The sequence below is a fragment of the Dromiciops gliroides genome, chromosome 2 (assembly GCF_019393635.1).
Source record: "Dromiciops gliroides isolate mDroGli1 chromosome 2, mDroGli1.pri, whole genome shotgun sequence".
Lineage (NCBI taxonomy): Eukaryota > Metazoa > Chordata > Mammalia > Microbiotheria > Microbiotheriidae > Dromiciops > Dromiciops gliroides.
In genome coordinates, this window is record NC_057862.1 from 304,607,840 (window position 1) to 304,622,669 (window position 14,830).

At 39.1% G+C, this 14,830-nt stretch overlaps 1 protein-coding gene across 1 annotated transcript in view; it reads left to right on the forward strand.

The window, feature by feature from the left end:
* Positions 1 to 14,258, forward strand: part of SYNE3 (spectrin repeat containing nuclear envelope family member 3) — a 202,886-nt gene extending 188,628 nt beyond the window's left edge. The window contains exons 21-22 of the mRNA XM_043989293.1: positions 5,005 to 5,177; positions 5,550 to 14,258. Of these exons, the coding sequence (XP_043845228.1) occupies positions 5,005 to 5,177; positions 5,550 to 5,571 (195 nt within the window). The 3' untranslated portion in view covers positions 5,572 to 14,258. The remainder of the gene's footprint in view (positions 1 to 5,004; positions 5,178 to 5,549) is intronic.
* The last annotated feature ends 572 nt before the right edge of the window (positions 14,259 to 14,830 follow it).

The following is a 14,830-nucleotide window of genomic DNA, read 5'->3' on the forward strand; positions in this document are numbered from 1 at the left end:
CTAATCCACTCACTTCTGATTTTCTTTGTGCCAGTGCTCTTGATGCCCCCTAGTGTGCAGCTAGTGGGTGCAAAAAAAGAGGGCTCAAAGGCCCTGTTTTGTACCCTAGTCCCTAATGTGAATGGACCCTCCCCTTTTGCATCATTGGTCCGATTACTCAAGGGTTACAATCTATGCACAAAAACTAGCTAATCGGAATGCAGTATTCCTACCCCTCTTCATTGTATGGGCATAACTCAGGAGTGGACCTTATGCTTCTTTATATGGACACAACTCTGGAGCGGACCTTATTGAGACCAGAGTTCCTTGAACCATGTGACCTTGCCAGCCTGAGGGGAAAGAAGGGATCTGAGACCTTTGTCCTACAAACAGGTTAGGAGGAGTATGACTGACTGTTATATCCACATTGAGAGGAGACAACTACCCATTTTCTCACAGTCCATCATTTGTTTTTGATGATTAGACTCAGGTTTGCAGGATATATCACCTTGGATTGCATTTTCAGCTTCTTTGCTTTTTAGAACATACTATCCCATTGTCTCCTTCAGTTTCTTATGGATCTTTTGTTATTCAAATTTCCTTTCCTTTATGTTTGAAGGTCTTTCTCCAGGTCACTTCAAAATTTATTGATTGTAATTAGTATTTTTAAATTTACCGACTATGACTCTTGGAATTTGCAGCATAGGATTTTGTTTTTTCCTGGAGGCAATGTATTCTTTCAATTGGCACTTTACTTTCTGTGTTCAGAAATTCTGGAATTTTTTCTCATATTTCTTGAATTGTGGTGCTCAGTTTTTGACTTGTGTTCTTCTGGAAGACCTATAATCTTTAACTTTTCTCTATTCATGCTGTCTTCAAGGTCAAAATATTTTGCCAGATATACACACATACATTTATACACACATGTATATGTGTATATATGTGTATCTATATATTTTCTTTTAATGTTATTGGTTTTTGCTTCTATTCTACAGATTTTCTACTGTCTTTGTGTTTATATTCACAATATATTGTTTCTTTGATTCTTTGTTTTTTGCCACCATAAATTTAAGTTTTTCTATTCTACCAATTATTTATGCTATGCAGGACATATATTCTGCTTTCATGAATCTTAGTTTTCTCTCAAATTATTTGGGAACATCTTACTATGATTTTTTTTTTTCCTGGGCAACAGGGGTTAAGTGACTTGCCCAGGGTCACACAGCTAGTAAGTTAAGTGTCTGAGGCCGGATTTGAACTCAGGTACTCCTGAATCCAAGGCCGGTGCTTTATCCACTGTGCCACCTAGCCACCCCTACTATGATGTTCATCTTCTCTTGAGAATCAGCATAATCCTCTGCCTCATGAGGTGTATATTCATTTTTATTTGTCTTGCACTATTTATTCAAAGGTGTATGGACTAATTTAGGAGATCTGGAAATCATATTCCCTCCTGTTACTAATAGCTTCCCTTTTGGTTTATCTCCTTGTGCCCAAGCACTTTTTTTGACATTCAATGCCCTTCTTTATTGAGCTGACTCCTATGTCCCAGTATTATTATTTTTTAAATCTTTATATAAATTTATTTATTTAGGATTTTCCCCAAGTTACATGTAAAAACAAATTTTCACATTGGTTTTTTAAAACTTTGTGTTCCAAATTCTCTTCCTCCTTCCCTTATCACCCCTCCCTAAGATATCAAGCAATTCAATATGTTATACATGTGCAGTCATGCAAAACATCTCCACCTTAGTCAGGTTGTGCAAGAAAAAAAAGAAAAAAGAATGTTAGAAAGAGGAACTAACAAAAAAAATTATACTTCAATCTGTATTTTTTCTGTAGTTCAACCTGTAGTTCTTTCTCTGTAGATGGATTGTATTTTCCATAAGTCCTTCCGATAGCATCCTACTCATCATTTCTTTCACAGTTTACTGTCACTAACTGTATTACCCTCCATCTTATTCCCTCCCCTTAATATTTACTCTATTTTCTATCTTCTTTACCTTATCCCTCCTCAAAAGTGTTTTGATTTTTACTGCCCCCTCCCCCAGTTTGCCCTCCCTTCCTTCACCTCTCCCCACTTATCCCCTTCCCCTCCCACTTTTCCACAGGGCAAGATTGCTCAAATACTTTAACTGAGTTTTCTTCCACCTGAAATATTAATTTCAGTCTTTCCTCCCCTATATTCCTCTATTGCTTACTTTCTGAGTCTTTCCCCTTTGATGGCAATTTCCAGAGGTACTATACATCAAAGTCACCTTACCCTCCTTCCTTCCTTGAAAATTCACTTTTTACAAGCCTCAGTCTCTGCCCTAAGTGACTTATGGCGGAACAGAACTAGGTTCAACTGGATGCCAGTTCTCTTTCCTTGAGGTCTGGTGGAGCCACACAAATGCTGGCATCCTGCCTCAGTTCCCTCTGTTCCTCTATTCTCTGGCTAAGCCAGAGAATATGAGAGTATGTTGGCACCTTGTCCTTTCAGACAGAACACGATTCCCACTTTCCATACTGCAGGGTATATATAGGGGCAAACTTGAGCTCTGTTACAAACCCATGGGTCAGCTTGTAACAAACTGTCAGAGCCTGGGGGCTTATGAAGGAGGGGGTGCTAAAATAATCCATTAGAGATTAGGTATTAACCTTCTCTGCTCTTATTTAATCAGGTTGTTATCTCATTAAAGTTCTTGGTGTCTTAGACTACAAATAGAGATAAAATTCTTTTATCTTATGCACAATTCTTATTTTAGAGAGGCTTAAGAATTCAGAAGAGGAAATGTCTAGTTTTGTATCTTATTGGTCTTGTCCTAAGGAGGTACACTTTTAGGACTATCGCTACTGATCCCACATTGATATGTTCCCCATCGACAATCAGCCAGTAACATCAATTAGCTTTTAGAAAAAGGTAGTTATTTACTCATACAGTATGGAAAGAACAGTTGGTACAAAACATTTCCCCCCAAACTTGAGAGGAGCACTCTCTTACAAATACACACAGTCTCTATGGGAAGAGTGGACTTATATTTGGATTATGATTGTACTGAAGCATACATGTAGAACTATTATGCTGGAAGTCCTTTTCTCATGAAGTTCCCTGTAGCCCTCCTCGGGGCTCAAAGGGTTGGGACTTTCTGGAATCCACAGATGGCACTTCTCTCTGTGACAAGAGGGCAGGAAGTTCACCTGGGTGACTGTCATCCTATGTCTATTTGTTCTTAGTGTTTTTCTCTGCTACCTTTGCAGATGCATTTCCTGCCACTGGCACTACCACTTTGGTGGATGCTATAATTACTTGCCACTATTCAGCCCCAACCACCAATAAGCCCTTTAGTGGGACCTCTGGACCATCCAAACTCACAAAGAGTTTGGGTACTTCTCCTGGGCACTTCTGTCTTGAAATAGTCATTCACTCAAGATCAGAAAAGAATAAACACAAAAAGATAAGGGTAGTTATGTGTTCACAGCCCCAAGTTATAGACAGGGTGATTTCACCCATCAGATACAGCTGCCATGCTATTTGATTTTGTTCTATTGTTTTATCCTGGTTATCAAGGAAAACTCGCTTGGGGCCTTATATGAAGAGTATATCCAGGAAATTATATTGATATATCTATAGATATCTATATATCTATATATCTATAGATATCTATATATCTATATATAGATATAGATATATAGATATCACAAAAGATAGGAAAACTGAGGTGTGAAGTCATTTAAGTGATTTGCTTAAGGGGCCATAATAAGGGTAATGTAGAAGTAAGGTTAATAGCCCCTGCGTGTCAATTCAGTTCAGTTTAACAATTAGAGTTTCATTTTTGTCTCTGTGTCCCCAGTTCCTAGAATAGTGCCTGGTATGTGGCATTTAGTAAATGTTGATTTAATGAATGAATGCCTGCTATGTGCAAGGCTTTCTTCCTAATCGTAAGAATACAAAGATAAAATAAAATTAAGTGGAGGCTCTTGAAGAGTTTACAACCTTCTAAGGTAGGAAGACACTTGCACACAAAATTATTGTGAAGGAAGAATGTAGCAAGAACTAGAGATGAGTTAGGGGAGAGGCAGGCAAAGGGGAGTTGTGTTTAGTCAAAAAGTAGAATACTTCTTTACGTGGTGGCAAAGAATTGGAAGTTGAGGGGGTGCCCATCAATTGGGGAATGGCTGGACAAGTTGTGGTATATGAATACAATGGAATACTATTGTGCTGTAAGAAATTATGAGCAGGAGGAGTTCAGAGAAACCTGGAGGGTCTTGCGTGGGCTGATGATGAGTGAGATGAGCAGATCTAGAAGAACATTGTACACAGTAACATCAACATTGAGTGTTGATCTACTGTGATTGACTATATTCTTCTCACCAATGCAATGGCACAGAAGAGTTCCAGGGAACTCGTGATGGAAGAGGATCTCCAAATCCAGGAAAAAAAAAAAGAACTGCGGAGTATAGATGCTAAATGAACCATACTATTTCTTTTGTTTTTGATGCTGTTGTTTTTTTTCTATTTTGAGGTTTTCCATCATTACTCTGATTTTTTTCTCTTGTAACATGACTAATGCATAAATAGGATTAATGTTATTATGTGTATATATATGTATATATATGTGTATATATATGTATGTGTATATATATATAACCTATATCAGATTGCCTGCTGTCTAGGGGAGGAGGGAGGGAGGGGAGGGAGGGAGAAAAATCTGAAATTGTAAAGCTTGTATAAACAAAGGTTGAGAACTATCTTTACATGTAACGGAGAAAAAATAAAATACTTTATTAATTTTTTTTTAAAGTAGAATACTTGAAGGACAGCAATGTGAAATAAAGTTGAAAAACTTTTAGAGAACCTTCAATGACAGGATCAAGAATTCATTGGGAAGGTGATAAGGAAGCCCTGGAAGTTTGCTGGTAGAAGAGGAGCATAGTCAGAAGCTGCTACTGGATCTTAAAGTTTCCTTGACTGTTCTTTCCTTAAGCTAGTCTCAACCTCCCTCCCCAGTCACTAAGCCACTTTGCCCTGCTTTTGTTTTGCAGAGTCGTCCAAGAGGACTGTGCCCCTTCCTCCATCGGGTATGCTGTGTAGCCTTACCCCTTCAGCTCTTCTTGCTGTCCCTGCTCTTGCTTCTGTTGCTGCTGCCCCTGGGACAAGAGCGGTGGAGCTGCGCCCTTTCCAACAACTTCGCCCGTTCCTTCAAGCTAATGCTGCGGTATGAGGGGCCCCCGCCAACTTAGCAAGCACCAAAACCAGAAGACAGCAGGCTTGTAGTCTGCTCTCCAACCCTAGGCTTTTCCCCAAGGACATAGCACTAACTGGAAATGTGGTCAGAACCAACTGGCAAAACCTTAATCTGTATTAGCCCAGCATCAATGTAACTAGAGCTAAGTTAATTTTTTATACAATATTATATGACTATATTTATAACATATATGTTTGTGTGTTGATAGGGAATGAGATGCAGGCTATATACATGTAATAAGTATTCTACATGTGTATATAAATATATTATTAATGGATGTTAATGGAAAAAAATCCTAACCTGCTTCTCAGACATCATTTTGCAGTATTTTTTTTGTTGTAGCCATGAAGAACAAATAGAGTAACATCTCATTTATCTGGAAATCAATTCTCTGCTATCTGGACTCAACATAGAACTTGAAAGGAAACCCAAAAGAAAAGTCTCTGAACAGCTAAAATAGATACATGCACTACAGTTCATGCATTTTATTTATGAGAGCCCCTCTGGCTCTTACTCAGAACTTACTTACTCTTATTTTTTATAAAATTCAAACCAGTGATTGAAGCACTCTAAAATGTGGGTTTGTATTGTTGTTAACATTATTATTATCATCTAGTTTTCCAGCTCAACCCAGATTAGAAGCAGGAAATGACTATCTTCCCATTAAATGGCATTTTACGTTTTACAGAATGCTTTCCTCCCAACAATCCTATGATTCAGGTAGTTCGGGTATCATGGGATCTTAGATCTAGAGCTGGAAAGGTCATCTTTTCCAGCCCCTTCATTTTACTGATGTAGTAACTGGGATGCAGAAATTAAGTGATTTTCCAAGGTCAAACAGGTCACAAGTTTTGGCTGAAACTCAGGTATTCTGGCATTAAATCCATTGTTCTTTCCAAGGAGAGAAAGGCTTAGATGTGCCTTTCAGAAAGCTCAGAGCCTGTAACCATTCCAGGTAGATACAAAGAGCCCTGAATATTTCAGGGGCCCTTGTGAGTATCTCCATAGCACCCAGAAAGCCCAGGCTTTTTTTTTTAAAGCAATTTATATTAATCCTCTGGTTCTTGTGCCAAAGAGGCATCTTAGGGGAATGAGTAGAAAGCTGACCAAGTTGGGAAGACTTGAATTCAAACCCTGCCTCTGGGTAACCCTGGGGAAATTACTTAACTTTTTTGTGTCCCAGGCAGCTTTCAAAGACTCTTAAGTTGCAAAGCAAGTGTTAGAAAGAAGTTTGCACATTGGGAGTACCGTATGTCATGGAATCATAGTTCTAATTTTTAAAATTTCTGTTGAAGGAAACAGGGAGATATAATGCATTTTAGGAATGTGGGCTATCCTTTTAAAATGGTTAAAGTAATCATAGTTGGGATGTTTAAAAAAAGAAAACAGTTATCCAGGAAATTCACTTAGGTGGAATTGTTCCTTTCCCAATCACTGTAAGTCATAGCTCATAAAAGTGAGTGTTGCAAGGGACCAGATAAATAAGGCATTACTGTATTTACCTTATGGCTAATTTTGTATTGTTTACAATCCAAGTGAAAGGGATGAGTAAGAGGGATGTTTGGAACCTGTGTCAGAAGTGCAGTATAGAAATAGAGTAAGCCCACTTTGGAGCCTCCATTGCTGTCCATCTCTGACCTCCCAGTTTGGCATGCATATATACACACAACCCCAAAACCAATGTAGAGAGGTTCAACCTGATTTTCGGGATCTTACAGATGAAGCACCATTTTAGAACAAGTGCTGTCTTACTGCCCCTGGTTAACAAATTGGCCTGTTCCCTCTCCACAGCCACTGCCTTGGACTCAACTCCAAGTTTTTTGCTCTCTATAATTCTTGGTAGTTTGTGCTTTAAATCTGGGTCAATATTTGCCCTTAGTAGGAAAGTTCTATTTAAAAGAAAGTCACCACCAAAGCATACTAAGTGCCTACTCTTTTTAGAAAGCTTTATCAGTCTATATGGTCATGCCCTATTAGTCACAGTAATACAGTGCAATAGAAGAGAGTTGAAATAGATGATTTTGGACATCCTCTCTATCTCTAAAGCCATGGTCCTCTGACACACACAAAAAATAGGTGCTCCTGACCCTAAATCTTTTACATTAGATTTTGGCATCAGAATAATACTGAAACTAGAAGGTACCTTTGTATCATAAAATGTTTAATTTGGAAAGTACCCAAGAGGAAATATCATGTAGCTTTCACATAAGAGAAGATCAAGAAATTGAAACAGAGAGGGGGGAAGAGGGAGGAGGGACAGAGACAGAGAGACAGAGACAGAGAGAGACAGAGAGAGAGAGAGAGAGAGAGAGAGAGAGAGAGAGAGAGAGAGAGAGAGAGAGAGAGAGAGAGAGAGAGAGAGATTGAGATTTGTCCAAGGTTACAGGCCCAGGTCTTTTGATTGCCTGTTGATTGCTTCTCCTGGGACAAATAGCTTCTTTTAAGAGCTTAGAGTTCATTTCTTACCATACCATGAGAATGGTCCACAAGAATCATGCTTATGTACCACCCTTAGTGGCACATTGCCATAACATCCTCCCAGCTCTGATCCAATGGTCTGAGGGTCCTGTGGGTAGTTGCAATCAATCTTCTCATAGATAATGAAAAACTTTCTAGATCACAAAGCAAGAAAATTATGTGACTGATGGAAAAACATGTATTTTATTTGGAAAATGAAAGTGCTTTCTTGTTGAAATCTAGAAATGTCACAAGTCACATGGACTTTTAAAATTGGGGTTCACTACGTGGGTAAAACAACTTTTGCATTAATGAAACCGAGTGGATAAGGTCCCCAGTAAATTCCATTCTAGGTTTTATGTTGGTACCCTTTTTTGGACAAGTGTCCTTGGAACACCATAATCCAAACACCATCCAAATTTCAGGGTACCCAAAGGGCAAAAAAAAAACCCTTCTGGCTGCAAGTAAGCAGGGGGCAGCATATTTTCTTTAATGGTCCATGTATAGAAGCAGCCTCAAGGAAATGGATGGTCAGAAAAGGAGGTTGGGTCAGTCATGTAGTGAGAATAAATGACAACAGATGGACAGCCTGAGGACTGCTCTGGTACCCACAGAAAGTTCAGAGATCTAGAAGAAAGTTCCTGGCCTGAGGAGGATATAAGAGAAAACATGAATAAGCACTCTACACAGGAAGAGAACAAATACTGTTGTCTGTGTCTTCTCTTTGAGCCTCTACAGGGGCTCAACCCCACTTGCTTACTTTTAAAGCACATTGTGCTGTGTCCTGGTAGAGCACGGATCCATTCAATTATTGAATTATTATTTTCCATATAAGTAATTTTTCATGCTTGGAATTCTCTCCCTCCCTCATTTCTGCTTCCTGGCTTCCTTCAAGGGCTAACTAAAAGTCCACCCTCTCCGAGAAATCTTTCCGGATCCCTTTTAATACTATTCCCTTTCACTCATCATCTCTAACATACCCTGTCTATATCTTGTTTGTACATTGTTATTTTCATGTTGTCTCCCCATTAGACCAAAAGCAGGCATTTTTTTTTGTTTTGTTTCGTTTGTCTTTGTATCTCCAACAATTAGCATAGTGCCTTAGGCACAGTAAATGCTTAATAAATGCTTACTTGATTGATTCATACAAATAGCTAGGAGTAAATAGGCAGGATTATGAATGTGTTTGTAAACCCAGGCCATTAACCAATGGTATAAATTGCTCTCTTAATTAGATTCAATACATGTTTACTATGTGCAGGATATTGTAAGTATGGGAGGATCATTTAATCTGCCTTTGAGTCAGTGAAGCAGCTGAAAGGTGAGCAGTGAGAAGAAGAAATAAAAGAGGCATTAGGTCATTTGCCTCTGGTAATTGAAAGGTGACTAGAAAAGACCCTCTAATTTCAGGCAGGTATTCCAAATGTGTTCAGGCGTGTGTGTGTGTGTGTGTGTGTGTGTGTGTGTGTGTGTGTTGTGATTGTACGTGGGTTTTGATCCTGACTTTCCCAATAACTCAGTGACCTTTGGCTTCTCTGGGGCTCATGTCTAGAGAGGATGGACCTCTACTCACTACAGAGAAAAGCAGAAAACATGAAAAGAGAGTGAGGAGGACCAGAAAAATAATAACCAATTAGAGAGAAGAGACAGCAAGCAGAAGTAGAACAGAGGAATAGAGAAGGGAAAGAGTCAAAGGAACCATTTGTCTTCATTAGTGAGAAGTCCTCCAGGACAGAGGAGGAGAGAAGAGAAATACTAAGACATTTTGAACAGAGGGATGGAAAATAGAATGTTGTGAAGTCATAGCAAATGAAAATATAGTCTAATCCAGTGATAGGGAGGGAAAAGAAGAGACATGAAAACCCCAAGGCTCTTCCTTTAGGAAAACTTTAGAAAAACTCATAGAATTCAGATGTTAGAGGCCAAACCTTGGAATACAGGATGTAAGAGTTGATGGAATCCTTAGAGACCATTTAATTAAATCTGCTTATTTTAAAGATGAGGAAACTGAGGCTCATAGAGAAGAAACTAACTTAATATTGTACAACTTGAGATCTCAATCCAGTCCCTGTACCACTCCACCAAAAATGTCTAGAAAATGTCATCACTTGTGGGGGGGAGGTGAAGAGAAGAGAGACAGACAGACACGTGTTGTATGGGAGGCAGAGGGCTGGACTAGGAGACAGTTTGAGCACTGGGTTTGAGCATTTAATAGCTGTGTGATCAGGGGCAAGTTAATTCATCTCTCTGAGCCAGTTTCCTCATTTGTAAAATCTGGATAATCCCTTACCTCACAGTGTTGTCATGAAGCTCAAATGAGATAGAATATAGATTTACTTATTGATGGAAGGAAACAGGTTAGGTGGTTGGTCTGTGCTGGTCTTAGGCTAGTGTCTGACAAACTCAGGGTACCATCATGCCTAGTAGATGTGTTACAATTTCACCTACAACTGCAGAAACTCACTTAGTCTTCCTACTCACCCTTGACCAAGTTTTAAAATCGCAATAACCTGAAAGGCAGAAACCCACAGCACTGAGCAGTGTCAAGTGGTATAGGGAAAGGTAGCTGCTAACCCTTCTGTATTCTTATGATTTCGAAGCCAGGGCTGCATCTGCTTCTGCTCAGAGGGATGTGTGGTGGAAGATGCTGAGGAGGGGTAGAGTTCTGGCAATCAGGGTTTCTATTCTTGCCTTAAAACTCTGAACTAAGAGTCAGAAGTCTTGGGTGCCAGCCCTAGCACTGCCTTTTTCATTGTGTGCCTTTCGCCAAGTTATTTAACCACTTCAGGGGTCATTTCCCTCAAGTGAAGGAGTTGAAGGGGACTTCTAAGGACCTCAACACGTGTCATACTATTGCCTACATTCTAGTGTTTCCTTGTTCTTAGGACACTTTCAGCTGTATCATTCTAGTGCCTTGGAAGGCCCATAGGTAAGAAACTGTCCAAATTTCCAGAATACTAAGTCTTGTTTAGCTATTTAATTTACCATACAACCCAAGCCCAGTCTGTCCTAGGCTTCCTAGAAAGATTGTGTCCATACTGTATGGGCTGCACAGTATCCAGCAAATGTACCAGCTGCCTATGATTTTTTTTCTTCCTTTTCTTGCATTGCCTGGAGGATTCAATCTCATTTTGAACTTATGCAGCAGTCATATTTAATTTCTTGATTCAGAGCAGCTTTTGAGTTATCCCAGTGCATGAGTATTATTTTGTTCATTGAATCCAGCTAAAGTTTTCTCTCTCGGTTTCATTTTACAAGTTAAATACCCCCTATCCACCCCCTTCTCAGAATGTCAAGGTATAAACTCCTATAAGGGAGAAACAAAGTTCACCTAAAAAAAAAGTTTCCACTCAGAGAAAATGCTTTACAGCAGAACAATCAAAGCCTTTAAAAGTCAGGACTAGAAATATCGAAACTACCTTAGCTTCAAACACCCAAATGGCACCAACATAATTATACTATTCTTCCCAAGCTATAGCTGTGGTTAGCTGTTCTATCTGCCAAGTCCTATATGATCAGAGCAGTAGCTCTCTCAGGGATAAGGTCTTCTGAAAAACAACACTCAGAAACACATCTGGGAAATATAGAAAATGGATGAACCTCACAAGAATGCTGTCCCCTAGCCTTGAACCTGTCAAAATGTGTACAATCCCTTCCCCTCCTTTTAGGATTTAGAATTAGAAAGGATCTCTGCAATTATCTGGTCTAACTAAGGAGTTGTCTAAAAAGGCTATTGTGAACACATAGGGATTGCATTGGCCAGCTTAAGTTTTTAAAAAGATGAGTTTTTTCTTTTTGATCCATATCACGTAATGCTAGTGGCTGAGTAGTATGGCACCCCAACCCATTTTCTACAGCTGATAGACATACTGATGGGATAGTCACTGGAAACCACTGAACAAAAACTTAGTTTATTTAGGGTGTTCTTTCAGCCTTTAATCCTTCTATGATAATGCAAACAATCCATCAGCCAGTATTTATAAAGTAAATACTATGTTATGCTCACTATGCTAGAACTAAGGATATGAAGATGAACATGGCATATTCCTTGTCTTCTCAGTTAATTTTGTCATTTTGCAAGTCCCTGACATGCTAAAAGAAACAATGCAAAGAGAAGTCCATTTATAAGCAGAAATCCAATTGTCTTATTAGACCCATCTGCAGTCTTTCTCCTTGCCACTGTCCTCTAGATATATTTCGGTACTCTCCTAACTGCTCATCCCTTAACTCATGACATATTTGCCAATAGACTTTCCAGTCATTTTTTGTCTATATCACCCCTGAGATTAAAATATTCCATAAGTTCCCAAAGTTCTGTTGGCTTAGCACTTAACTTAAAACTACCTCTTTCAAACTCCCAGAGGGAGGGAGGCAGCCCCCTAGTTCAAGTATTCTGGGATTTAGGGTAAAGTACAAACAAATCTCTCTCCATGTTTTCTGTTTATACCTTCTGCATTTTTAGCAAGTTAGACTTACCTTTAAGGACACACTTTAATTTTACCTAGGTACTATTTTTGCTGTTCAGGCAGTACCTTGGAAATGTAGGAATCTATCAGGAATAATCAGGAAGCTATGGTGGTTATCCTGCTTTTTCAAGGGAAGAGACAGAGGATTTGGTGACTTCTCATTTTGGAAGCTGAGTTGTAACTATTTTCCTACTGAAATTTAAGGCCAGAATCCCAAGATGAGCCATAGCTTTGGATTTGGAGGAGGGGAGGAGGGAGCACAGGGAGGGTGAAGAGAGTTGTTCTTGTTGCTTGTAGAAGCTTTAAGGAAATGGACCTTCCTTTGCAAGAAGTCCATGTACTTCCTAGTGGAAGGCTGCAGAATAGCAGTCCTCAAACTTCTTGAATCTGTGTCCAGAGAGTAATTTTTCTCTTCAGAGGTAGAACCATTTTGTTTCTGCTATTTCTTATTTTTTGTAGAGGAAATTAAAGAGAATGCAGTGAACTTACTATATACAAAAATTCCTTCTCTTTCTTCTTTTTCCTTTCCCTCTTCTTGTCCTACTTGATCTCCTTTCTGTTTTCCTTTATCTCCTTTTCTTCTTCCTCCCCAATTGTATCTAAGAAATCCATGATTTCATGTGTTGGTGCTTTCTCTGTAGAAAGTGATCACAATCCTTCTGTATTTCAGTATACACGTGAAATAGTTTCTTGAATGTTCCTTGTATTTACCCTTTGCTGTTTGTGTATATGGTTGTACATGTGTGTATGTGTGCATTCACATACATCATATGTTTTGTCTCTTTAGCATCTTTATGTCCCATGTTAAGTACAAGATGAAATCTTAGGAAATGAGTCAGTTTTATAGTCCATTAGTCCTTTTCTATACTTTGGGGACCTTCCTGTATTTGGAAACACCCCATTGTAAAATGGGACCTATTTCTAGTAATACAGTGGGTTAAGTAAAGTGCCCTTAAAAGTATCTATAGTTTGGGGCAGCTAGGTGGCACAGTAGATTAAGCACCAGCCCTGGATTCAGGAGGACCTGAGTTCAAATTCAGCTTCAGACACATGACTCTGGGCAAGTCACTTAACCCTCATTGCCCCACAAACAAAACAACAAAAACAAAAAGTATCTATAGGTTGCCAAATAGAGAGCCTTTCATAAAGGGGATATTTTGGTCACCTTCCATTATACCTCAACATTCCCTGTACCTCTTTTCCCTGAATCCCTCCTATCTTTTAACCACCTTATCCTCATTCCAAGGATCTTTCAGGTATACACAGGGACCATATGCATTTTTGTGATGTCATTTATGATTTTTAAAATCTCTTTATAACAAAAGATGCTTTCTCTTAAGACAGGAATGTTAGCACTTTCTCAACATTGTGTATGTCGGCATATGAGACATTTGAATGGAGTCTTGATCTTATCAGTGCAAGTCCTCCCACCACCACTGCAGATCACAACCTGTCCCTGTCCCATCCTGTACTACTGTTTGTCTTCCTATTAACGCTCCATAAAGGATGTACCCAGCTACTCTTGAGCATTTCCTCTGAACTGTTTAATGTTTTGTGAGTGCTAGTCTGCTGCACTTGGACTGACCATCCATGATCTGTCCCTCTGACTGTAAGGCCAGCCTACCTCCTTTTTTTGTTCATACGTGTCCCCAGTGATGGCTGGCCATTTCTAAGGGGGCACCAGTCATCAATGGTAAAATGCTGTGGCTTGCTTATAGGATCGTTTGAGGATTAGAATTTGAAAGTGACCTTCGAAAATCACATAGGCCAATTCTAAGATTGACAGGTTTAGCTGAGGGCCAAAGAGGAAAATGAATATGTGCAAAATCATACTTAGTAAGTAGCAGAGTTAGGAGTCAAACCCACACCCCTGACTTCACATTTTCCACGTGTATTAATCATGATTTATTTAAAGTACCATATTGACTTGGCTAAGACCATCTGCTCGACACAGGGGAACATGGACCACTATATTTTCTTATCTAAACTGTAAATTGTGTTTTTTAAAATCATATTGCATTTTAAACTTTTTCCTTTCTATCATATTTCATTCATGCTGTATCATTAAGGGTTTGGGGGTGGGAGAGGGCTCAAAGGGTTTATTTTTTGCTTTTTTTTGTAAACTGATGCCTGCTTTGTGTTTGGAAATAAAATATACATATATTTTGATCTATGAAACATTGTATTTTGGGGGAATGTCTTGTCTCCATTTTTTCTCCAAAGTAGGCCAGTTACTTTAGAACCCAGAAATTCCCTTTGCTACTTGTACGGAGAAATAATTATAATTCCCACAGCACTTGGCAGTTTTACAAATCACTTTCCTCACAACAACCTTGGATTTGGCATTTGATAATCCTCATATTACATATGGAGAAACTGAGTAAAATGGCTGACCTAACACTCAATAAGTAGAAGGCCAGATTTTCTGATCCCCAAGCCTAATATTTCCTTTATTATATCATGCTACCTCTCCAGAGTGGAGAAAAAATAGGAAGACAACTTGAACATCAAAAAATCTGCCTTCTAAACCAAGAGATACACAAATACGTAAATGTCCCATTTATTTAGGTTTTACTGTCTGGAAAAAGACCCTGGCTCCTTTTTTTTTTTTCTTTTTTTCCTCATACTTTCTCCCTTGGACTTCCAGAATGGAATACAGTAAGGCAGAGGGGAAAGGATTCCCCTCCTCCTCCCTTGTCC